This window comes from Gastrolobium bilobum, unplaced genomic scaffold, assembly GCF_033153095.1.
Source record: "Gastrolobium bilobum isolate Gb01-03AN ecotype WA unplaced genomic scaffold, APGP_CSIRO_Gbil_v1 utg34786, whole genome shotgun sequence".
Lineage (NCBI taxonomy): Eukaryota > Viridiplantae > Streptophyta > Magnoliopsida > Fabales > Fabaceae > Gastrolobium > Gastrolobium bilobum.
In genome coordinates, this window is record NW_026897306.1 from 28,337 (window position 1) to 53,579 (window position 25,243).

Consider the following 25,243-nt stretch of genomic DNA (forward strand, 5'->3'; position numbering starts at 1 on the left):
CCATAAAATGGGGATAGATGTCAGTCCCTTATATGTGTAATGTGCACTTCTGTTTTGTTTTATAGTACTTTGTTTAGAGTTTAGACTAGTTCAAGTAGACTTTTTTAGCCATTTTGTTGAAATTGAATCAATTAGAATAAAAACCAATACTATGTGGTGGATAGAGCATAATCGTTCAGAAAATTATACGGAAAAATTGTTCATACGTTTGAAAATTTTATGTAAGTTAAGTAATTATTCCTAAAACCTCATTTGTGAGTGAACAAGGGTGTGTTGGTATAAATTAAAATATATATATATTTTAACTCAGATCTTCATATCAGCTGTTGATGGACGAAAATAAATGGTTGTCATTTGTAGTGTAATTAATAATTAATTAATTAATATGACTTTCTAAGCTATAACCGTTAGATGAGCGAAAATCAACGGTTGAGATGAGTAGTAAGACTTAAAAATCTTACTACGAGTTAAATGATCTCTCTCCCTATATATATATATATAATTATTTATTGAAAAAAGAATTGTTAAATTTCTTTTTATAGTTTTTACATTTTAAAAAAAATATTATTATAGAATTTTTAAACATACTTTTTAATTAAAAAAAATCTCTTTTATTTTTTCAAAAAAACAAAAAGTACATAGGAACAAGATTGTTCTAAAAAGGTTAATGCGATTTTATTTTGAAGTTGAGATATATAATAAGTATGAATTGAGAATTTAAGATTTTTTCCGTTGACGCAATTTAATTTTACCAGTCAGAAAACTCTATATGGAAAACCATTTCGTAAATTTGATATTTGAAGACAGTAGATGTAAGTATATTCTCTCTCAGTGTCTCCATCCTTGACAATGCGTTGGACTTGGAGTGCCATTTTTTTAATAAAACAGTTCAAAAGCAAAATTTTATTTTGTCTGTTTCTCATTGTCTCTGGTATTTCAAGTGTATGAGAGAGGAATAATAAACAAAGCACGACATCCTCACATTCGACGTCAAATTTGCAATGGCAGGTGGTTCCCGACAGCAATGGATCGCAATGGTAGTTGTTGTTGTGATAATAGGTTCAGCGCCATTATTCTGGGCATGTCCTTACACATCCATCTTCAGCTTCGGTGATTCCCTTGCAGACACTGGTAACTTGTATTTCACCTCTACTCAACACCATTGCTTTCTCCCTCCATACGGTGAAACCTACTTTCACCACCCTTCTGGACGCTGCTCCGATGGACGCCTCATCCTTGATTTCATCGGTACCATGTTATGTTTCTCTCTTTTGATCATTTGATATATACTCTGATTTATCTTATTAACATTATTTACTGCTATTATATGTCTTTGTCTGTCTTTACTGTTTACCTTTGTTGTTGGAGTTGGAGCTGTGTTGGTCATATGTTGTAAATGGGTTTTCGGTTGTGCAGCTGAGTCTCTGGGAGTTCCATTGGTGAAACCCTATGTCGGAATCAAGAATGGTAAATTGAAGGGTTGGAGTGTGGATGAGGGAGCAAATTTTGCTGTTATAGGAGCCACTGCGTTGGATACTAGTTTCTTTGAAGAGAAGGGTATTCATATTATTCCAAGCAATGATTCTTTGACGGTTCAATTGAATTGGTTCAAGGAATTGCTCTCAGCTTTCTGCAATTCTTCAAACAGTAAGTTTTCAATTATTCTCTCTGATCTTTCCAAACTCACAACCACTCTGGTTGCATATTATTATATTGGTCAATCACCGCATTGAAAGCAAGGGCTAATAAAAAAAAATTAAAAGCTTGGGAGCATCCATTATTGAGCATTATTTTGTTGATTTTTTATCAGCTATGAACTAAATGAATGATATTTTATATTATTGTAAAAGTAAATTAATATAAATCTTTCAAAAATTTAAAGTAATGATCTAATTTTTTTTTAAAGAAAGAAAATAGGGTTTTATTCTTTATTTAATTAAGACGATGATGCCAGCAAAACTCTTGTGTCTACCAATTCGAATAACACAATGCAGCCTAAATAGTTTCATCCCAAAATTGACTGAATAGAATGAAATTTTTGTGTAAACTCAAAGAACCCAACCTGCGTACATTGAATCAAACAGAGAAGTGGGTTATTAGGGGATGATTTAGTGGTTATTTATAATTAATTATATATCAATTATTTTATTAGGTCCCATTGACGGGCTTCATGATCTCCTACTAATTAATAGCACCCACTTCTATTTTATAATTGTTCATGTTACTTTTTTTTTTTTTTTGGGTAGATGTTCTGGTTACTTCTGTATTAGAAGCTTCCGGTGTAAGTTGGCCATATAATTGTGCATCAGGAGAATGCAGTAGCCAATTTTATGATGGGACAGTTGGCATGGTGCACTTGTAAATTATGACAATTTTGTTTAATTTTGGATCTAAATATATGACAATTTTGTTTGATTTTGTAATTATAGAATTTATACAAATCCTCAAAAATAACACACGAAATAATTTATGTATAAACAAATTTCTTAAGTCAATATTAAATATCATCTCAAATAATTTATTAAGAGAAAAAAAAACAATAATTTCATACATGTGGGTTCCTTTGTAAATGAGTAGTTTTATTTTTGATATTCTGCACAAACATGAGCATTGATTTATAGAAAGCTGAAGCAAAATTATGGTTCCATGCCCTCAAAATCGGTCACAATCCATTTGATGCAAGTCCAATAATACTGAATTCTGAATTAAGGTTTAATCTTGTAGGCTGCCATGAAGTTCTTGGGAACTCATTGTTTCTTGTGGGAGAGATTGGAGGCAACGATTTCAATTATCCTTTGTTTTTACGAAAGAACATAGCGGAGGTTAAAGCATATGTGCCGTATGTAATCAATGCAATAACTTCAGTTATCAATGTAAGATTTATTGTTTTTATACATTCTATTCTATGAATCTCTGATTGGTCTATTAGATTTTCCGTTTCCAAGCATACCCAAAGCCTTTTTGTATTTTTATTTTTTTTTGTAATGAAGCCTTTTTGTATTTTGTGTCTTCACAGGAATTGATTGACTTGGGGGCTCGCACGCTCATGGTTCCGGGGAATTTACCAGTGGGATGCAATGCAGTCTATTTAACATTATATGAAACCAAAGATAAAAACCAATATGACCCAGCTGGGTGCTTAAAGTGGTTAAACGAGTTCGCTGAATATTACAACCAGAAGCTCCAAAGTGAATTAGATAGGCTTCGAGGACTTCATCCTCATGCTAATATCATCTATGCTGATTATTACAATGCTGCATTGCCATTATATGATTATCCCACGAAATTTGGTAACTCTAACCTCCAAACTCGTATTGTAATTTTGTTATGCTTTCACACTGCAGCTATATACTTGAGCAACTCCCGAAAACATTGCTCCATAACTATCATGGAAAGTATAATATTGTGATTTATGTTTTGATGACAACGCAGGTTTTACAGGTCTCAAAGCCTGTTGTGGAATGGGAGGTCCGTACAATTTCAATGCATCAGCTGAATGTGGCGATCCAGGTGTGATTGCCTGTGATGATCCTTCTCAGCATATTGGGTGGGATGGTGTTCATTTGACCGAGGCCGCACATAGATTGATTGCTGAAGGTTTAATAAATGGACCATATTCTCTTCCTCAATTTAGTACCTTGTGCTTCATGAATGTAAGCTTTGGATATGTCGATGTATAGCTACGACTTTTTTGTTTCTTAGGGTTGAAAGTATAAATATGATATTTTTAGTTGTTTAGTGAGACTATGATATAATATAAACTTATACAATGAAATCTCTTAGGATATGTTTGGTGTAAAGAATAGGATAAGGCTTGTATGATATTGTATAAGATAATGTAATGTATAAAATAAACATTTTCATTTGCGTCTCTTAAATCTTCTTTCCCATTAAGATTCTTCTTTATGATTCTAAGGGGGCGTTTGGTACAGGAGAAATTTTTTTTTATCCTGGAATCATGATTACTGGGAATAAAGTTAGAATATCTGTTTCCCGGTAATGTTATAAAAAAGCTGTTTGGTAGACGAAAATATTACCAGGAATTTTAGTTAATTTTGTTGAGGTGCTGTTTGGTTGATGATAAAATATTGGTGGGAATATGGTACAGTTTTACCAAAATGACCTCACTACTTCGTGTTTTACTAAATGTAATGGATGATATTCATATGCTGCTGTTTTTTGAACAACAATAATGGATGACATTCATATTCTGCTGTTTTTTCTCAACTAAAAAATAAATGTAATTCCATTTCTCTTAACAAATTCTGCTTCTTTAGGGAGATTGTGTGTTCACCACTATAAAAAAGATATTGAAATTTGAACAGCAAATTTCACTGCATGTAAACAGAGCTGGAATGGATATGGATATGGATACCCATTTATTAGAAAAGCAACCTCGTTCTCATCTTCACCATCGGTTTCAACAGCAGGTCCCGAAGAAAGAGACGTACGCCAGTTACGAAGAAGACCAGCTGTAGAAGGGTAGAATTGTCTCAAAATATCAGAAGAGATTTCCTCCAATTGGGTATTTCACAAATACCACCCTTTTGGAGGTAATTTGTGGAGTTAATCTGGACAAAATTTTGTTCATAACAACAATTCCATGGCAAACTGGATACCCGGGCACTATCTATCAAACGTGGCCTTTTACAAAATCTTAATTAACTTTCCTGGTAAAATTACAAACATCCCTCTACCAAAGAGACCCTAAGGGGGCGTTTGGTACAAGAGATATTTTTTTTTACCGGGAAAAAAATATATACGGGAATATGGTGGGTATAAAAATTTACCTGAAATGTTAAATAAAGTGTTTGGTAGACAAAATATTACCAAAAATATTAATTAATTTTATCGAAGATGTGTTTGGTTGATGACAAAATATTGCTGAGAAAAAAGATGGTGTTTACAAAACTACCCTTGTGATTGCACAAGAGTAAAAAAATAAAAAATTATCAGTGCCCAATGAATGTAAAATGGAGGGTAATTTAGACCGAAAATATGTAAAATGGATTCCAACGCCGCAGGGAAAAACAAATACCACATCCAAAAATGGATTCTGAAATCTCGTTCGCTAGTGTTAAATGAATTCCAAGGGAAAAAATATCCCCAGACATTTTTCTTGTTTTCCTTCTACCAAACATGAGAATAAAAACTTCCCATATCCACTTTCCAAGGCATCCTAAATATTACCATATACCAAACAGCCCCTAAGTGAAAAGGGTAAGCCCACGTTGTTCGCTTTCCGTTCAATATTAGTCGGAATAATAATCTCCTCACCGCGGCCGCTCCAAGGTGGCCTCAAACTCCTGGGCAATAAAATTGGCCGCTGAAGAAGAAGAAGAATTGTCATTGCAATTGGAAGAGAAGAACTCTGAATTATTCGAATCCATTGCATTGGAGTCACCGAAAAGATGGAACGTGAAGGCTAAATAGTACCATCAGGATTGCTTTCAATTGACACAAGGGAGGCGAGTAAGTGAAAAAAAGGAGAAGCCGCCTAATTCGATTCTCATAAGTTATATTTGGGAGGAGTTTAAATATCTTTATTCCTTTTTTCGCCCCGCTTCAAATTAGTCTTATAGTTAGCTCAAAGAGACACAGCTTGAGAGATATCAGGGAGATCCAACTCAGTTCAAAAAGAAAATTAAGATTGTGTTAACTAGAAGAAGAAAAAAATGACACAAACACGAGAAAAACTTTCTTTTGGATAATTTAGAATAAGATTTGACTTTGTATGTGTGGGCTACTCACCATATTAAATATTTCCCAACATGAGAGCATATATAGAATTATTTTTTTGCCATTGTATTCTATTAAAAACGGTTAAGAATTTAAGTTACCTTCATGCAATGATTGTTCTCGGTTAATTTAACTTTTATTTAAAAATTGTTTATTAATAATGCTTATTTTAATAACTTTAATATAAGATAAATACAAAATAAATTGAAGAAGAATACTAACTTAATACAAGATAAATACAAAAATTATTTTTTATTAATAATGCTTATTTTAATAACTTTAATATAAGATAAATACAAAAAATAATTTGAAGAAGAATAACTTTAATATAAGATAAATACAAAAATTTCTTTTTATTAATAATGCTTATTTTACCCATATTTGATATGAAATGCAAAAAAGTTTCTGGAAAAATCGGATTCCGAGGATTCCTTTTTATGAAGAAGAATACTAATTTAAAATAGGGTAAACAACTTCTCGGAGAAGTTCTTTTTTGCAGCTGGGGGAATTTTTTGATGGGACTCATTGATTGGTTAGGAAAAAACAAAGAAAATATATCACACATTTCAATGCATTATGATGTGAGTTGCTGTACCAAAAAAACTTCTCTATTAAAAGGAGAGGTTGTTTACCCTTTAAAATATCATAGAATATGTTGTATTTTACGAATCCCATCTAACGGGAATCTATTGCAATTTTTTGGGACAAAATTAACTCTTTTCTTCTTTTCATTCTAGATTTTTCAACAGTTCCTCTATCCTCTCTTCTTTCCAATTCCAACCACCACCATATTGTCTGGATAAAAAAAAGACAAAACCCACTTTAAAGAGACACAGAGAGTGACATTCAATTACAAAGCTCGAAACTTGATCCCACATGAGGAAAAAATCCTCACAAAGAAACAAAACCCCCCTTATAAATTATAATTTAATCGCACTGTAAAATTTTGCTTTGCATGCATTAAGGTTGTGTTTGGTTGGGGAGAAGGAAAAACTTTTCTGGCTAAGTCATGGTGGGAATGTGAGTTATCAATGTTTGGTTGGGGATTTTTGTTAAAGTTTGCCATCAATTCCACTTGCCCTGCAATGCAAGAGGAAGTGTAAAAATCAGATTTTAGCACTGTTGGAGATTACCTTTTAACGGGTGGAATTGTGTGAGGAAATCTGATATCTGAAAAAGTGGATAATGGGGTGACAAATATACCCCTCCTCCATTTTATTGTGGTTCGTATTTTGTAATAAAACAACAAGTTTTTAAATAAGGATAATTTTGTAATTTTAAATAATTTCCCCATCAAAATTTTATCTTCAACCAAACATACACTCAGAAAATTTAACCCAATTTCCCCGGTAAACTTTTGCCGAACCAAACAGATTTTTTTACATTTTCCTACCAAACTCACTTTCCAACCATTTTCCTATCAATTACATTTCTCTAGTATTCAAAAAATTTCTCCCGAACCAAACACTACATAAGAATAAGAAGACAGTTTATAATATATCAAGTATTTATATGCGGTTGAAAAAGATGAAAAGTCTCGGAGTTTGGAATTGTCTCTAGTTTGTAAAATCATTTATATTTCCATTAATATTCTACAATTAATCAAATATAGTATTAATAGAATTACAGAATAATATTTCTGTAATTACTGCGGATAAATTATCTACATTTATTCCCAAAACGACGTCGTTTTGTACTCCGCATCTTCACGGAGAATTCAATTTCACCGGGTCCATGTCGGAGACAGCGGGGCAGTCGTTACACCATTCTGACCCATCATGCAAAAGGTACGCCGTTAGAGTGAGTGCGGCCGGTCTCGTCATTCATGCAATTCCCCCGTCCATCGATCACGCGAGCATCCAGTCAGCTTGAAAAATTAAATAATTATAAAGACTATAATAACCCTAAAATAAAATAAAATTATAAAAACACCATAATTTTCGTCCCAAAACGATGTCGTATTAGGCTTACTGCAGAAAAAAAGAACCCATAAAATTAACTCAATAATTTCAAGAATATTTTGATTTACCAAAAAGTTTTTCGAAGTAGAATATTGTAACAACCAATTAGGATTATTATCAATATTATTATCAATTAATTTCACCGTTAGATCAATTATATTGATCCAACGGTTATATTTATTTTCATATTTTTTTGATTAAGATTTTTTATATTTAACACGAAAGCATTAAATATGAAAAATTATAACCATACAAAGATAGAAATAAATATAAAGTATTAAATATGAAGAATCATAATCATATAAAGATAAAAATAAATATAACTATTAGATCAACATAATTAATGTAACAATAAAATTGATTAGTAGTACTGTTGATAGTAATCCTAATTAATTGTTATAATATTCTTTCCAAAAAAATTTAGTAATATTTTTAGAAAAATTAATTTCCTATCATATTTTCAAAAATTGCAATTACATGTAACTGTAACCAAAAAATTTCTCCACTCTCAAACGGTCACTAAACAAAAAAAATTATATGAGCACGGTAGAAGAATTTGTCCCAAGCAATTGGCGTATGATTAAATCTATTTATGCCTTTGTCATGTATAACACTGTTCATTGCTGCCAGCTTTACATTGGGTCCCATTGATTAAGATTTTTTCTTATTGGTGAACGTGAAACTCTGGACAGAAACATGAGGTTCAAGTGAGGCATCTAGATTGAGTATTGGTCGGTTAGGGATTTTTCTGCTAAAACTTGGTCAATGCAGCGACAATGGTTGTTTGTCGTGCTGCAACTAGTATTTGTTGCTGCTGTTACCAGCGCTATTACAGGTTGCTACACATCAATCATCAGCTTCGGAGATTCCCTCACTGATACCGGTAACTTGAATTTCATTTCCCCACCACAGAGCCCCAATTGCTTGGTCTCTCCCTATGGAGAAACCCATTTTCAACAACCCACTGGAAGATGCTCTGATGGCCGTCTTCCCCTTGATTTCATTGGTATCACACAAATTCAATCGTACCAACTTTCTTTTTCACTACATTTCTGGGATAAAAATTCATTCTTTCTATGCAATTCTCTCTTTCTTCTTGTTTCTAATGTAATGTTACTGTTTTTGGGTGTTGGGTTTGGGAAGCTGAATCTCTGGGGCTTTCATATTTGAAACCGTATCTGGGTTTCAAGAATGGCGCGGTGAAACATGGGAATATTGAGCAGGGGATGAATTTTGCGGTTGCTGGAGCCACGGCGTTGGATCGCAGCTTCTTTGAAGAAAAGGGGTTTACTGTTGAAGTAACTACAAACTACTCTCTTAGGGTTCAATTAGATTGGTTCAAGGAATTGCTGCCTTCTCTCTGCAATTCTTCTTCAAGTGAAGTTACCTTTTCTTCCCTTGCTCAAATTTTGTCCCTTTTACTTGTCTATTACAAATTTGCAATCCTTATATAATGTTTGAGTTTGAGTTTTTTCAGGGAGACGGATACAGAGATAAATTAATATGAAAAAAGTTTGATTTAGTATTTAGTACATCATATATTCATAGTATTTGAATGTGGTTTTTCACATGGTGAAATTTGTCAATAAAATAATACGGATATGATTCACCATATAGGTTTTTATCTGCTTAATTTCTCATAAAACATTTATTAAAAAGCTTTTCCATAATAAATAATTTAAACTACTCCTGTCAAGTGTTGTCATCTATAACTATACAATGATAGGAGGAAGAGGAAGTAGTTATATGATCTTAAAATTTGATAAGCAGGGATTCATTCTCCTTCTTTTTCTTTGACTGTAGTCAGTATGTAGGTAATTCCTATTTTAAGTGGTATATTGAATTTTATTCTTGCAGGCTGCAAAAAAGTTCTTCGTAGCTCCTTATTTATTGTGGGAGAGATTGGAGGCAATGATTATGGTTATCCCTTGTCTGAAACAAGTGCATTTGATGATCTTAGAACTTACATACCCCAAGTAATATCTGTAATTACTTCAGCAGTCAGAGTAAGAAATTAATTCAGTTGTTGAGTAGTGACCGTTCCAATAACATTTCAACTTCAAATCCCATTGGAATTAATGAAGTGGGGTCTTAGAGAGCGAAATAAGCTATACCAAGTAATATAATGCAACTTTCAGGGAACCGAAGGTTTTAAAATGATATTTTGGTATGAATTATTATGTTATTAGTATTTAGGAAAACTTTCATTTCAGCACATGAGCTTTTACTTATTTCTTTGAGAGAGAGGAGTTCTTTATTAAAAAATTTAAAAATAAAAACCTTGAAGTCTAATGCATTCTGAAAATAGCCTCTTGTTCTCTCTCTCTCTCTCTCTCTCTCTCTCTCTCTCTCTCTCAGTAATGACCAATGGCTTACGAATAGGTTACTGCTTCTTGGAGTATTTTTATATTTAAAAAGGCTCTATTTTATCCGAGAAAAAATTCCATTATGTTGCATTTTTCTAATGCTGAGGCTGAGGCTGTTATAAGTTTGAAACACCAAGGACTTGTGATTTATTTTCTGTTTCTAGTTTTAAGTCATCTGCTAATCATTGGTTGGTTTATTAATTTATGCAGGAGTTGATTGATTTAGGGGCTGTAACGCTTATGGTTCCTGGAATTTTACCACTTGGATGCAACCCTGCCTATTTAACAGGGTTTGCAACTATAGATGAGGAGGAGTATGACCAAGTTGGCTGTTTGAAATGGTTAAACATGTTTTTTGAATACCACAATGATCTGCTTCAAACTGAACTAAATCGGCTTCGAGTGCTATATCCTCGTACCAATATCATATACGCAGATTATTTCAATGCTGCATTGCAGTTTTACAAATCTCCGGAACAATTCGGTAGTTCTATCCTCTTAGCTTTATATGTCGTATCAAAGTTTCTGGGTAGAAAGGGAACAAAAAGTTCAGTCATATTCATGTTAGTAGTACTACTAGCAATTAACATGAATAAGTAGATTACAGTGGAATTAATTTCAGGTTGAGTTTACAATTAGGTATCTAGAGAATCTCTATGTCTTGATCTTTCAGTCTGCAGGTAACACATGGTATTTTGTTCTGCATGTGTGATACTGGGATTTGCTTCAATGTTATTACAGGGTTCAGTGGAGATGTTCTCCAAGTTTGTTGTGGAGGTGGAGGTCCATACAATTACAATGACACGGCACTATGTGGCAACTCAGGGGTGATTGCTTGTGATGATCCTTCACAATATGTTAGCTGGGATGCTTATCATCTTACCGAGGCTGCATATAGATGGATTACCAAAGGTTTATTAGATGGACCATACACCATTCCGAAATTTAGTGTCTCGTGTATTACAGGTGAGACCGCCAGAGATTTCAATAACTATGCAATGAAATAAAAATCAATGTATTTCTCTTTTTCAATGTAAAAAAATCCTTTTATATGGTGCGGTTAATGTACAATAATATTACTTCTAATTACTAACAAGTGTGTAAAAAATGTGCACATGATCGACGAGGCTGTGATAACATCAAAAGAGGTGGTGCACCGTCTGCCAAAAAAAGAGGTTGTTCACTGAGAAATGCTTATTCCTCAGTTAACAAGGCCCTACACCCAAATTTGACTTAACCAGGCCTTGTAACGAAGAGGCATGGTTAGGATCGGCATTTCTAATTTGCACCATAAGCATTCCAATTTGTATAACGATGGACACATTTGCACCATTTAATAACCAAAGAATATGTGGCTTCTGAATTCGATGCTAATTACACAATAACTCATATCTTTTCATGGCATAAACTCTGCTTAGAAGCCAAAATAGAACACACACACAAAACAGAGAACCATAAATTTAGCAAAGACAACCTCACTTCCGTAACACAGTTAGACTGTGACATCCGAGAGTTGAATGTTTAAAACGATGGTATTGTTAATACCCAACATGGGTTAACAAATAGAAACGGAACAATTTATAAATATGGGTTTTATAAGAGTTATGTTATAGGAAAAGTAAAGTGGTTATATTAGAGAGATTCGTTTTCTGTATCTTAGGTTTTTTTTTTGTTGCTTCAAAAAATGTGGGACTTACAAAATGTTATGTGTGTAGAAAATTTTCTCTTTTTTCTATTGCACAATGGATGCAAACTCTTATAAATATACACAATGCAAGAGAAACATCTCAAACAAACCTTAGAAGACACCGGCTGGCTGCTCTGTCGTGTGCATCTGCTTGTTAGTTCGTTTGTGTTGTAGCTGTTTGGGAAGGATGGGAGAGAAATCAAATCGGGTTAAAAATCCCTAACACACAATTGTGACCATTTAAATTGTGCAATAATCTCTATTTGATTAACGTCAAGTTTTCCGTTATCCGTCAATAATTCAGTCAAAAAGTCGATAACCAAAATTAGGGTTTGCAAAACGGGCCAACTCAATTCAACCCGACTCAACCCGTATTCAATCTGAAAAAAAGAGCTGGGTTAGGATTGACTCGACAAATAAACGAGCCAGAAAACTCAACCAGACCCGAGCGGGTTAGGGTTGGCTCGAAAAAATAAAAAATAAAAAAAAATTATATTGATACTGTAACTTCTAATTTTTTTTCTTAAATTATTAATTAATTCAATACAAAGACATTATACAGATAAATCATAGAAAATTATTTTTGCATTTGGACTTGGACTTATTGGCAATTGACACCACATTCACACTGTCACAGATACAATAAAAAAGTCCTTAATGCACGGTTTTGGACTTATTGACAGTTGCATGGTATTTTCGTTTGAGTCTTTGGAATTGAGATTTTAGGTTTTGCCTTTTCACTTTACCTTCATTAATATTTATACTTTTATATTAAAAAAAAATATAACCCGCGAGGCAACCCGTTTGACTCGTGAGTTGGCTCGATTTTTTCCGAGCTGAAATGAGTCAGACTGACTCGAGTTAGTAACTCATTTTTCCTAACTCAATTTATCTCATTTTAGCTGGATTACAAGCGAACCCGTCCGTCATGTGGGCTTATTTTTGCCAAGTCTAACCAAAACAATGCGTATAGTTTTTTTGGTATATTTCAACGGAATTGTACATGGAAGATTCGGTCCAAAACTCCGTCAAAGATATGGTTAGGGGTTTAGATATTTGTTAAAATTTTAGACGGACATGCCCGTCGAAAAAGTCCATCGAAAATATATGTTCCATGCTGGCGGTTCCGTTGATAAGCATTAATTGGTTTGATGTTCACAAATGTTATTTATCTTAATTTTATATTTTGTTTTATCCCTCACCTATGAGGTCACCTGGCGTGTGTATGACATTGTTTTTTTTTTTTTTTTCAGTTTATTTCTGATCCGGGGAACATAAATAGTTTAAAATATATTTTGATAAAATCAGTTTATTTTTTCTATTATAAATCAGTTTATTTCTTGACATACTATTTATTAACTGTAGACATGGTAGAATGTGTCATAAACATTAAATACATATGACTTATTTTTTGTTTCTTGATATGAAATGTTTTATACGAAACAGAATCAATCTACTTACACGAAATGAAAACTCATTGAGCGTTCGACTTGATTGGTTTGAAAAGCTCAAATCCTACTTTTGTAAAATCAAGGGTTATATCAAGTAAATCATTTCTCTAACATGTTGGGTATATTTTAACTATAGTGCACTGATACTTTAAAAATTTTAACGTGTCTTGTCCGATACTTCTTGACACTCCAATACGCATTAGAAAGATTTAAAAAAAATTTAAAAGTTACATTGCATTGCGTTTTTAGTTCCAACTATTAGATTCGTTGAATTACGATTACCATTTTATTGAATTTAATATAAATATTTGAATTATCTTATATTTTTTTGCAAAATTGATGGATATTATAAATTTAACTTTGTAATACCCATCAATTTAGTAATATAAGAATCGGCTCGAGGCATGCAAATTAACAAAACTATATACACTGTTACAGACTCCAACGTTACAATGAGAATATGGCTAAGAGATAGGTCAAGGTTATCGCAACCCAAGAGGCTTGCTGACTACATAGTGGGCTAGGAATACCTTAAGCCCATCTAATATTTCACTTTCAGTATTGTTATGAATATATTTCAGTATTGTTAAGGCCCATCTGATGCCACTTGCAATTGTGACAGTTATAGGTCACGAAGAATGAATGAATGAGTATGTTTAAAAGTGAATATTCTCTCTCTTCTTCTCTCTCATCCCTTACCCTCTTCTCCTTGCTCTCCTTCTCAGATCTCAAAGGGGTTACATTGGTGCTTTCATTGAGCATCTTATGGCCGAAAATACACGCCTCCGTGATGTCACACAGCAGGTTCAGGAACTCCAACAATCACGCCTGGCACTTCAGGACCACCTCTCCAACCTGGAACTTGCCTAGGACCGTCGTTTTACTGCTATGGAGTTGTCCCATACACAACGTATGGATACACTACAGACACAGTTGCAGGAGGTTCTCACTGTTCTACATTCCTCACCGTCTTTCACAGATCCAAATGTTGGAGTCTTAGGATCTGGTCCTTCCCGTTCGTCCTCCGGCCACACACCTGAGCCTCACCGTCAACGCCAAATAAAATTGGATTTTCCCAGATTTGCTAGCGGTGAACCCACTGGTTGGTTATTTGCTATAGAACGTTATTTTTCGTTTCTATAATGTTCCTGTCCAGGAACGTCTTCTGCTGATTTCCTTCAACATGGATCCACCCGCTTCATCATGGTTTCAGTCCTTAGATCAGGATGGGTTGCTTCCCGATTGGACCTCATTTGTCACTGCCTTACATAGGCGTTTTGGCCCGACGGAATTTGAAGATCCGGCTATAGCAATCGCTAAACTTCAGCAAACAGGTACAATTACTGAATACTATGCCGCGTTCGAACAGTTGTCCAGAAAAATTCCTGGATTATCGGTCACTGTGAAGAAGGGACTATTCTTAGCTGGGTTAAAATCCATTATCCGCTGTTCAGTTTTGGTCCACCGACCTATTGATGTTCACGATGCCCTGGCTTATGCCAAGGTTTATGAGGAAAAGTTCAGTACTGAAAAACCACTGAAAACATGGGCCCCACGCACCACCTCTTTTACTAATCCACCTTTCCATCCACCTTCCCAACCGACTCAGCCCTCATCCACAATACCACCGATTAAACATCCTTTTCCTACATCTTCCTTACCAATTCGCCACTTGTCCCTAGCTGAACGGCAAGCCCGACGAGAGAAAAACTTGTGTTATAACTGTGACGAAAAATTCACAGCTGGGCATCGCTGCAAAGGGCGGGCCTCCCTTTTATACCTGGATGGTTCCGAGGATGACAAAGGTGCTATCCAGCCAGATGAGGATCCTCCTCCTGAGGAGGAATTAACACCAGAGATAAGTCTAAACGCCTTATTTGGTCATCGAACCTCTAATTCTTTCCGGCTTACAGGCACCATTTCTGGTACAGTTGTCCAAATCTTAATTGACGGAGGTAGCACCCACAATTTCGTTACACCAAGAATGGCTTCTTATCTTAACCTTGTTATGCATGCCATTTCTCCTTTTAATGTGCATGTTGGTAATGGTGATATCCTTACCTGTTCAGCATCTTGTTCGGCTATTACTTTGCATATGCAATCACATTCTTTTATTGTTGACCTGTTTGTTTTAGACCTTAAGGGTGCAGATATTGTTTTGGGTGTGCAATGGCTGGCTATGCTTGGACCCATTATTACTGACTATGCAGCATTGACTATGGCTTTCACTCATTCTGGACATTAGATATTACTACAGGGCAACCACCTAATTGGGCCTACCCCCATTACCTCAGCCCAGTTACACAAACTGATCACCCATGATTCTATTTCTTCTTGCGTAATGTGTCTAACTTCTACACCCTTACCCACAACCCCAACTTCCACCACCACCTTAACCACACCATCCACTCTACTTCATGACTATTCTGATGTTTTTACTGTGCCCACCACTTTGCCACCAAATCGCCAACTTAACCACCACATTTCCCTAGCCCAAGATGCTAAACCTGTCCAGGTCAAACCTTACCGCTACCCACATTACCAAAAAAATGAGATTGAAAAAATGATTTCTGAAATGCTGACATCGGGGTTAGTTCGCCATAGCCAATCTGAATATAGCTCCCCAGTTCTCTTAGTCAAGAAAAAGGACGGTACTTGGCGGTTTTGTGTTGACTACATGGCTTTAAATGCTATTACTATTAAAGACAAGTTTCCTATACCAACCATCGATGAGCTCATTGATGAGCTACATGGAGCCACTATTTTCTCCAGACTTGATCTCAGATCCGACTTCCACCAGATCCGCATGCACTCCCCTGATATACATAAAACAGCCTTTCGCACCCATCATGGTCACTACGAGTTCTTAGTGATGCCCTTTGGCTTGAGCAATGCCCCATCTACCTTCCAAGCTACTATGAATCAAGTTTTTTCTGCCTATTTGCGTAAGTTCGTTGTGGTGTTCTTTGATGACATCCTAGTCTATAGCCCATCAGCTTCTCTCCATTGGGATCATCTCACAACAGTTTTAGCTACTATGAGGGCTCACTCTCTATATGCTAAACTCTCTAAATGCCTGTTCGCTCAGCCTTCTATCAATTTTTTGGGCCACATTATTTCGGGTTCCGGTGTACAACCCGACCCCAGCAAGCTGCAAGCGATTTCCGAATGGCCTACTCCTTCTACAATTACGCAACTCAGGGAATTTTTGGGCTTATCCGGCTATTATAGAAAGTTTATCCGCCACTATGCCTCCATTGCTGCCCCCTTGACTGATTTACTCTCTAAATCCGGTTTTCATTGGAATTTTAAGGCTGATTGTGCTTTTCGTGACCTAAAGTTGCTATTAATTTCTGCCCCCATTTTGGGTCTCCCCAATTTCTCTCAACCCTTTGTGGTGGAAACAGATGCTTCGGGTGTGGGCATTGGAGCTGTTCTACTCCAAAATGATATACCACTGGCGTTTTACAGCCGCAAGTTAGCCCCAATGATGCAGGGTAAGTCAACGTATGCTCGCGAAATGTTTGCAATTACAGCGGCTGTTTCGAAGTGGCGTCAATATTTGTTAGGTTCGCCCTTTGTGATTCGCACAGATCACAAGAGCCTCAACAATTTGATGCAACAGGTTATCCAGACCCCGGAGCAACAACAGTTCCTCTCTAAGATGTTGGGGTACGATTATACTATTGTCTATAAGTCCGGCAAGACTAACATAGTCGCTGACGGATTGTCTAGACAAATGGAGGGCACCTGTGACACCCAGGCCCCTCACTTAGCGGCCATTACTGGCCCAACATTAAACTTCACTACGGTATTACAGTCCGAATTAGTTACAGACCCCTATACTACCAAAATCATACACGAATTACAGCAAGATCCGAGCCTATGGCCGGATTGGGAATACAAAAATCAGTTGCTTTTTCATAGACACCGCATCTATATGCCCTCTTCTTCCACCATTATTCCTCATCTGCTTCACGAAGTCCACGATGCCAAGCAAGGAGGTCACTCAGGGGTTAAGGCAACTGTCCAAACTCTGCACCGCAACTTTACCTGGAAGGGAATGCACAAAACCGTTACAGATTATATCTCCAAATGTGAGATCTGTCAAAAACTCAAACCTTCTGCCCACGCCCCGTTTGGACTCCTCCAACCATTACCCACCCCAGCTTCCCTATGGACAGATATTACTATGGATTTTATAACCCACTTACCCTTGTCATCTGGTTTTCGATCCATATTCGTGGTTGTCGACCGGTTTTCAAAGGCAGCTCATTTCAGTCCCCTTCCAGCTCATTACTCGGCCTCCAAGGTAGCCTCAGTCTTCTGGGACAGTGTTGGAAAACTACATGGCCTTCCCCATTCTATTGTCTCTGACAGGGACCCCGTTTTCCTCAGTGATTTCTGGAAAAACCTCTTTCGGCTGCAAGGAACAACACTAAAATTCAGTTCTTCTTACCATCCACAGACAGATGGGCAAACCGAAAGGGTTAACAGGTGCTTAGAATCTTACATCAGGGCTTTCACATATTCACACCCTCATACATGGTCCAGTTTCCTTAGTTGGGCCGAATACCACTATAACACCAGCTACCACCATTCCACGGGTTTTTCTCCATACGAGGTGATGTACGGCAAGCCCCCACCCGACTTGGTCGCATATTGTCTTGGCTCTTCTCCTAATGAGGCCGTCGATGCTACCCTGACAGCTCGACACACAATATTCCAGACATTAAAAGAAAATCTCAAGAAATCACAGCAAATAATGAAGGCCTAAGCCGACAAGAAACGTAAAGATTGGAGCTTTACCGTAGGAGATCTCGTTTTACTCCGCCTGCAACTGTATCGTCAAGTTTCTGTTCACCGTCGGTCGTCCCAAAGGCTAAGCTTGCGATATTATGGTCCCTTCGAAGTCTTGCAAAGGATAGGTGTTGTTGCCTACCGCCTCACGCTTCCCCCTCTTCACGGATCCATGATGTTTTCCACGTGTCCCTCCTCCGTCCCTTCAAACCAGGTCAGCACTACCAGATCCACCAACTCCCAGACACATCAGCCGCTTCTCCTCTGGCTCTGACGCCGTGCGGAGTGATAGCTACACGCTCCATCTGGCGAAGGGGTACCTTAATTCCACAGGTCCTTGTGCAGTGGCTTGGACTACCACCAGCGGACTCGACCTGGGAGGACCAGACGACCTTGCTCCAAGGTAACCCGCGTTGGGCACCAGACGTTCACGCACTCGACCATGTCCACCGTGCTTCTGATGGTGAACTAGCACCTCCTGAGGACAACAATGGTAGCAGGACCCCCATAACTACAAGACTACAAAATGGGACTGAGACTTTTGGGGCTACGGCTACCCAAGAGACTGCTCTTAGTGGGTCTCATCAGCCACCTAACCCATTTATTGCATGCCAGCCTAATTCCACTTCCCCATTTCATCCAACGGTTGATCTCACTCCGATCTTCCCAATACTTGCTCCATCATTGGATTCCACCGTCCATCCTTTATTGCGCCCACCATCCTCCCCAGCTGCTGTTCCGCGATTGGTCCACGTTGTCCCCAATAACACCAGCCTCGAGGACGAGTCTGCTCTTGCAGATGTGGGGCTTGTTACAGACTCCAACGTTACAATGGGAATAGGGCTAAGAGATAGGTCAAGGTTATCGCAACCCAAGAGGCTTGCTGACTACATAGTGGGCTAGGAATACCTTAAGCCCATCTAATATTTCACTTTCAGTATTGTTATGAATATATTTCAGTATTGTTAAGGCCCATCTGATGCCACTTGCAATTGTGACAGTTATAGGTCACGAAGAATGAATGAATGAGTGTGTTTAAAAGTGAATATTCTCTCTCTTCTTCTCTCTCATCCCTTACCCTCTTCTCCTTGCTCTCCTTCTCAGATCTCAAAGGGGTTACATACACCTATCGCTGTACTTCCATATATATATATATATATATATATATATATATATATATATATAATTCTTTTATAGTTGTGATTAGTTGATTATATTTTTTTTAATTTTTTTTTGTTAAATGCACCACTCGTGGATTAAGATTATTATTACATCAAATTACTCTCAAAATCATAATTATGCAGTATTTTTTTATGTTCAATATGCATTTTGACACTAGCCCTGTATATTGAAACTATCATTAATAATGTGATGAGGTTATTATCTACATGCTTTCTATGATCATGTCATCTATTTTCTTTACCTTATGTTGTGAATGCATAGGCGTTGTTTGAATGAAAACAAAAAAATGTTGAACTATTATTTTATTTTTCTATGCTCCACCTTGCATCGCATGTAGTGTGGGTTGTGTAAGGTGGAGAATTTCTTGCATTGGCAATACTTACATATAGTACATTGTCTTCAAGTGGCAGCTAGCCCATTCATTTCCTAGTTAGCATGAGAGACACTTCTCTATATTCATGACACATTGCACTCTCTATTCATGACACCTTCCACTCTCCTCCCATCACCTACCATGGCCTACCATTAACACATCCAAATAATCTTTTCTTTCATACCTTTCACCATCAGCCCACAGATTTTAAGTAAAAAAATCAGACTATATTAGGGAAAATCAGACTTCATTTAATGAAATAAAATACTCTTCATTTTAAGTAAAAAAACTCAGATTAATTGTGCAGTCCCTAGTGGTGGGGTTCATGTTCATTTTACCTTTCCACTGTAATATTCACCATTAACAAAAGAAATATTTTCCTTGCTAATATGTAGTGACGAAATTTGTGACACTAATAAGTTTTTTTCTTGTAGTATAATATAACTGAATTTCTTTTATTGGTATTTGATTATGTTCTCGGTGATATATTGTAGCCAATTCCAGACTATAATTGGGATATATCCTTGAATCCTTGATTGCTTAAGTGTATAATTAAGCGATGATTGCTTCTTAATTTGATTAGGTGAACTTATAGCTTAAGAGATAAGATGAATCATTGTTTTTTATTCCACCACACTACCTAATCTTCTTTTGTGCCTTTATGATAGAGTTGACTAATATTCCAATGATTTTTGCAACTTAACTTCTCACATTATTACGGAGTACTCGACATTGAAAGTCTTCTCACATTATTAAGGTGTACTTGACATTGAAGGTCTTCTCATAATCAAGTGACGTAGATGTCTTTTTTTTTTTTCTCCTTCAATTTCATTTGAAATGATGTTATATATGAGAAGCATGTATATGTGATTATGCATCACTTGCTGGGTAGTTAAGTCTTTATTTATGCATATGTTGCTCGGTGCTTAATTTTTTGTTCCCTTATTCAAATTTTGGTTCATTACAAATTTGAATAATCATTTCCATACTTTCAGCCAGCAGTAGTATTATCGGTGACTGAAAAGATGAGAGAATATAGATTGAGATAGTTTGGTTATGTAATGAGGAGGTCCTTGAATGCTCCCGTAAGATCAAAAGTTTATTACCAAGAACTCAACACAAAGAAAGGTAGAGGTAGACTGAAACTTACTTGGAAAAGGTAGTAAAACAAGACTTAATGGAAGGGATATAGATTGGCGGACAGTGTGCTTTAGAACGGAATGGAGAAAAGCTATAAACATGATGGAGAATTAGATCTGTTGTTATTCCTATATTCCACATAGTCTCTTTTTAGTCTTTTTCCTCTTTCTCTCCCCCTCTTCTTCTTTTTCCCTTCTTTTATTACTTTTATATATATATATATATATATATATATATATATATATATATATATATATATATATTATTTTCTTTTATTTATTTATTTTTATCTTTTTTAACTCTTTCGTATCTTTTATTTGGGTTCATCTACCACCGACCCCAATTAGTTTGTGATAAAAGTGTAGTTGATGTTGATGTTGATACAATATCAAATATTGTATAGTATTAAAATTTAATTAGACTTTATACAATCAAACTTTATACTAATAGATGTTATCCTATCATATACACCAAAGATGCCCTTACAGATATTTCTTTACATAATATGTAAATTGAGAAGCTGAGAAGAAAAGAAACCGTAAACATTGTAAGAGAGGGAAAAGAACTATGAATCCCAAATGGGACCAAAGGCTGCAATTCCAGCGGCTTTGCATGCATTGACAACATCTCTGCTTCCTTCCGGATTGCTTGTGACAATGACCACTTCAGCATCCCAATTCTTTGCAGCGTTGACGCTCAATTCAGACACGTTTGGCCTACCCAACACAGCAGTATCATGGATTATCACCTTGTCTTTTGAGAACCCACTTACAGCTTCGTTAATTTCCTTACCAAAGTTTTGCTCAATCCCCTTGGCCACCCAAAGTAAGCACACATCAGCTTTACATGGCTGCAAAAGAAATGAAAGAAACACGCATATTCCCGAACCAGTCGCCACTAACAAGACCCTTTCATACATGTTTACCAAATAAGGGAGACCCGCGAAGTGCACTTGGCGAACCCACAAATGAGTTGGAGGGTTCGAGACCAAAGATTTTGTGAAATCACCAACTGCACCTGCAAGCATCATATGTTCTTTCTTCCCATCTGAGATTATACCAAAGGCATGCCATTCAGAGAGTGGAGAGGGGCTAATCCTTCCAAGTATGCCAGCCTTTATTCCTCCCTCAAATTTGATGATTGAAGCATGCCCAGAAGCAGATGATGCTTTCACAGGAACACGTCTCACTGTTAACCATGGGGTGATTATAAGGACTGTGATGGCCACAGTGAACCAAAATTCTTGGCTTTGGATCAACCTGGATCCAAGTTCGTTTGAGTAAGATTTGGTTTTTGGGTCATAAGAGATTGTAAGCATGATGAACGCCCAAAGGAGACACAGAGCCATCCATCCAGCAAAACGGTGGGTTCTCTCAAAGACGTTGTGATGGATATGACGAACAAGTGGGAATGCAGCCAAAGAAGAGAGACAGAGAAGTCCAAGAATTGCGGAAGAGACCCCAATAATCTCTGGTGAAGTGTTCTCTCTTTGTTTAAGAGTGAGGACCAACGCATACACAAGCCATGCAATTGAAGACACGCCACAACCACTGTGTACACCTCCTACACTTTGAAGAAGAGAAGTGGTAGCTGTTTTGAGTAAGAGAGGCACCCATGACCTACCAAGGATCTTCACTGCAAGCCAAAACACAAGACGCAAGAAGGCCTCACTTCGACACAGAGTCAAAGCAAGTATGTTCCCAATGGAGAACAGAGTAGCTCTGTTCCTTGCATATGGAAAGTTCCCCGTAGCTGCAAGAACCAAACCAGTAACGTTAAGGGTCAAGCAAACCATGAAGAGTCGCTTGTACAGAGTGAACAATCCTTGGTCTAGCAGTATAACTGAGAGTCTTGATTCATTATTCTTTCGTGCAGGGTTGGTTGGTCGCTGATCAGGGAGTACTGGTGTAAGTGGCTTCTGTTTCTCCACATCGTAGATTTCTTTAGGGACGATTTCAAGAGCATCATCTTCTTCTTCTTCTTCGTCAAGATCAAGGTCACAAAAATGGCTACTAGCCTTGCTGGAGGATCTTTGTAGCGAAGAAGGGAACACTCTGGAAGTTCGAAAAGACCGTGAGGGTTCTTGTGGTGTAGGTCTAGTTAACATTATGGCGAAGGGATCTGCTTGAGGTTTGACCTCAAAGGCCACGCCTCTGCAGCTTGAGAATCTTACTGGGCTTTGCATGCCTAGCTTGGTTGCCTCTCAGAATAATCACCAAAAAAAAAAACAAAGAATGGAGAAAAGGTTGATCCAAATACAAACAAATTGGAACTTGGAACTTGGAACTTGGAAGCAAAGGTTACTTATTTTCAGATTTGTGTCATGCAATGCAAAGGAAGTTTGTATATATAGGCCCTTAGTCTACATTTTTTGACGATGAAGTTTGAATATGACAATTAGATGAATAAAAATAAATCATTAAATGTTCAGAGCTGAATCCGATATTATAGGAGGAAAAAGAAAAAGGAATGATATAAATATATCAATTATTTTTGCAGGAGAATATTAAACGTGATAATTAAATTATACTCTTTTATAAAATTGTCAGAGGCACACAACACGTTAATTCAATTAAGATTTATGAATAGTTATTTTATTCATTATTCAATTTAAAGAAAAGCCTTGTAAGTTGATGGCACATAAAGTAGTTTGACGTGAGTTTATTTTTCCGTTTTATTTGGGGAGAATTTTCTATTTAATTTGTTTCATAATAAGTTTTTGAAAAATTATCATTTTTCCACATCATAATATTAAAATATTCTATATATATATATATATATATATATATTCTATAGAATATTTTATAATAAATTATTCTTTTACAGTGTAGTATTTGAATTTTATTATTTTATTATTTTATTATTAATTATATTTTATTTACCTATAATGTGAATTTTATTATCTAAATTGCAACTCAAGACCCCCTTAAATATACATTTCAATGACATTGAACTCATATTTTTTAAATTCATCTATTTTGAAATCACTTATGTCACATTCTTTTAATTTATTATTCCTTAAATAGTAGAAGAGTTTTAAAATGAGTTCATTGTAGATGAGTATACAAGCAAATAAAATTACAAAAAAAATTTAAAATGAGTTCTACATTTTTTCTGACAAGATGAAATAATTTTGGTTTTTTGATTTTTTTTTTTTAAAACATGATCTGACCAGGTCAACGGATAACAGGGTTTGGCAAATTTTGTCCTAATTTGATCGTGTTTTGACCGGGTCGGATATATGACCGGTCCAATACTTGATTCGAACCGGTCCAACAATCAGTTTGCCGAATTTTGGAACGACCGGACAAGACCGGATTTAACAGTGCATAAAGTTGTTTTAAAGTGAGTTTATTCGGTAAAAAACTAATTGTGTCTGTATTTGTAGTTTATTTAATTTAAAGTATATTATATATTCTTATCCACTAAAATTTAAGAATATATATATAAACAGAAAAGATCATGTAAAGGTTTGACCAAAATCCAAATTATCAATAACTGTTGTCGTTGCGTGAAGAAAAGGCTAAAATTGTAATAAGAAGTTAAGAACACCCATCAGCAGTCAACTAAAGAGAAAATAGTTCTTTCTGGTGAAAAAGGTCAGCACATCTTTAAGTAACCACTCAACATAAAAAAGGAATACCAATCAGTTAAAAAAAGAAGAAAAGAAAAGGAAAGCATGATATTGATAGTCATAGTATATATTTTTTAACACATAGCGAGTCCCATTTCGAGCCTTCATTTATTTCTTATTTTTTGGCAAAGTGATCAATTTGATTCTAGTTATCAGTTTAAAATTCAGTAAAGTTTAGCAACAGCTAATAAGTGAAAAATGCTAATCGATGATGACCATTTTCTCTTTATCTCATAAAAATGTCATCACATGTCATGGATGCATATTGTTTTCGGCTGCCATAACAAAGTCAGAGCAACCTTTTGCAGCCATAACAAAGTAAGACTTTTCGGCTTTCATGGCTTTTCAAGGCCGTGCTGATCTCATTATTCTTATAGAATATTACTACGTACAGCGAAGAATGGCTTGGCTTCTATTATTGTCACCATTGTTCAAATTTAGGATATTGATTTCAAAGGTGGCTGAATAATTGAAATAGTCAAGCCTCAATTTTAAAGAGATTCTTCATAAAGATGTTAGGGTGTTATATATTTTAAGAGTAAACTATCTTTTGGGTACAATGGAGCCCATTTTAATTCCTTAAAAAAATCGACTTGTAATTTTTATGAAATTTAAAATAGATCCAGTTAGTTGAAATCGTGATCACTCTGAAATTCAAAGAAGACTCATATTATTCCCTCAAAAAGATTAATATGGGTTTATTTTGAATTTGAGATGAATCACGAATAGACTTTTTTTCTTAGGGATTGAATTAGACCACATGATATTTGTTGAGGACTCAAAATATACTTTGCACATATTTTAATTTAAATCGCCCTTTGACTTTGTTCCTTTGAGAACTTACACATATAATTCTTGCCAGCAGTATCAATCAGTCGTTATTTCGTGAATGGTGGAGGATAGATTTACT

The 25,243-nt window shown here is 35.9% G+C and overlaps 3 protein-coding genes across 5 annotated transcripts; 2 read left to right on the forward strand and 1 right to left on the reverse strand.

Moving 5' to 3' along the window:
- The first annotated feature begins 7 nt into the window (after positions 1 to 7).
- On the forward strand, positions 8 to 3,687 carry LOC133305816 (GDSL esterase/lipase At1g28610-like). Its single transcript, XM_061506058.1, has 6 exons — positions 8 to 19; positions 969 to 1,248; positions 1,417 to 1,647; positions 2,725 to 2,873; positions 3,017 to 3,290; positions 3,433 to 3,687. Exons 1-6 carry the CDS (start codon positions 8 to 10, stop codon positions 3,678 to 3,680), a joined length of 1,194 nt encoding a protein of 397 aa, XP_061362042.1. The 3' UTR covers positions 3,681 to 3,687.
- Positions 3,688 to 8,394: 4,707 nt separating this feature from the next.
- On the forward strand, positions 8,395 to 11,152 carry LOC133305811 (GDSL esterase/lipase At1g28600-like). Of its 3 annotated transcripts, none has more exons than XM_061506048.1 (5): positions 8,395 to 8,706; positions 8,844 to 9,081; positions 9,556 to 9,706; positions 10,277 to 10,550; positions 10,808 to 11,152. In XM_061506048.1, the coding sequence occupies exons 1-5, from the start codon at positions 8,466 to 8,468 to the stop codon at positions 11,071 to 11,073; spliced, it is 1,170 nt and encodes a 389-aa protein (XP_061362032.1). In that variant the 5' UTR covers positions 8,395 to 8,465; the 3' UTR covers positions 11,074 to 11,152. The 3 variants fall into 3 exon arrangements, with proteins under 3 accessions (XP_061362032.1, XP_061362033.1, XP_061362034.1); XM_061506049.1 differs by having other exon boundaries at positions 8,844 to 9,077; positions 9,558 to 9,706; XM_061506050.1 differs by lacking the exon at positions 9,556 to 9,706 and having other exon boundaries at positions 8,844 to 9,082.
- Positions 11,153 to 21,264: 10,112 nt separating this feature from the next.
- Positions 21,265 to 22,884, reverse strand: LOC133305800 (adenylate-forming reductase 03009-like). The gene is given in 4 exon segments (XM_061506036.1): positions 21,265 to 21,473; positions 21,533 to 21,587; positions 21,589 to 22,039; positions 22,124 to 22,884. Coding segments are annotated over 4 exon segments (1,476 nt in total).
- Between the last annotated feature and the right edge of the window lie 2,359 nt (positions 22,885 to 25,243).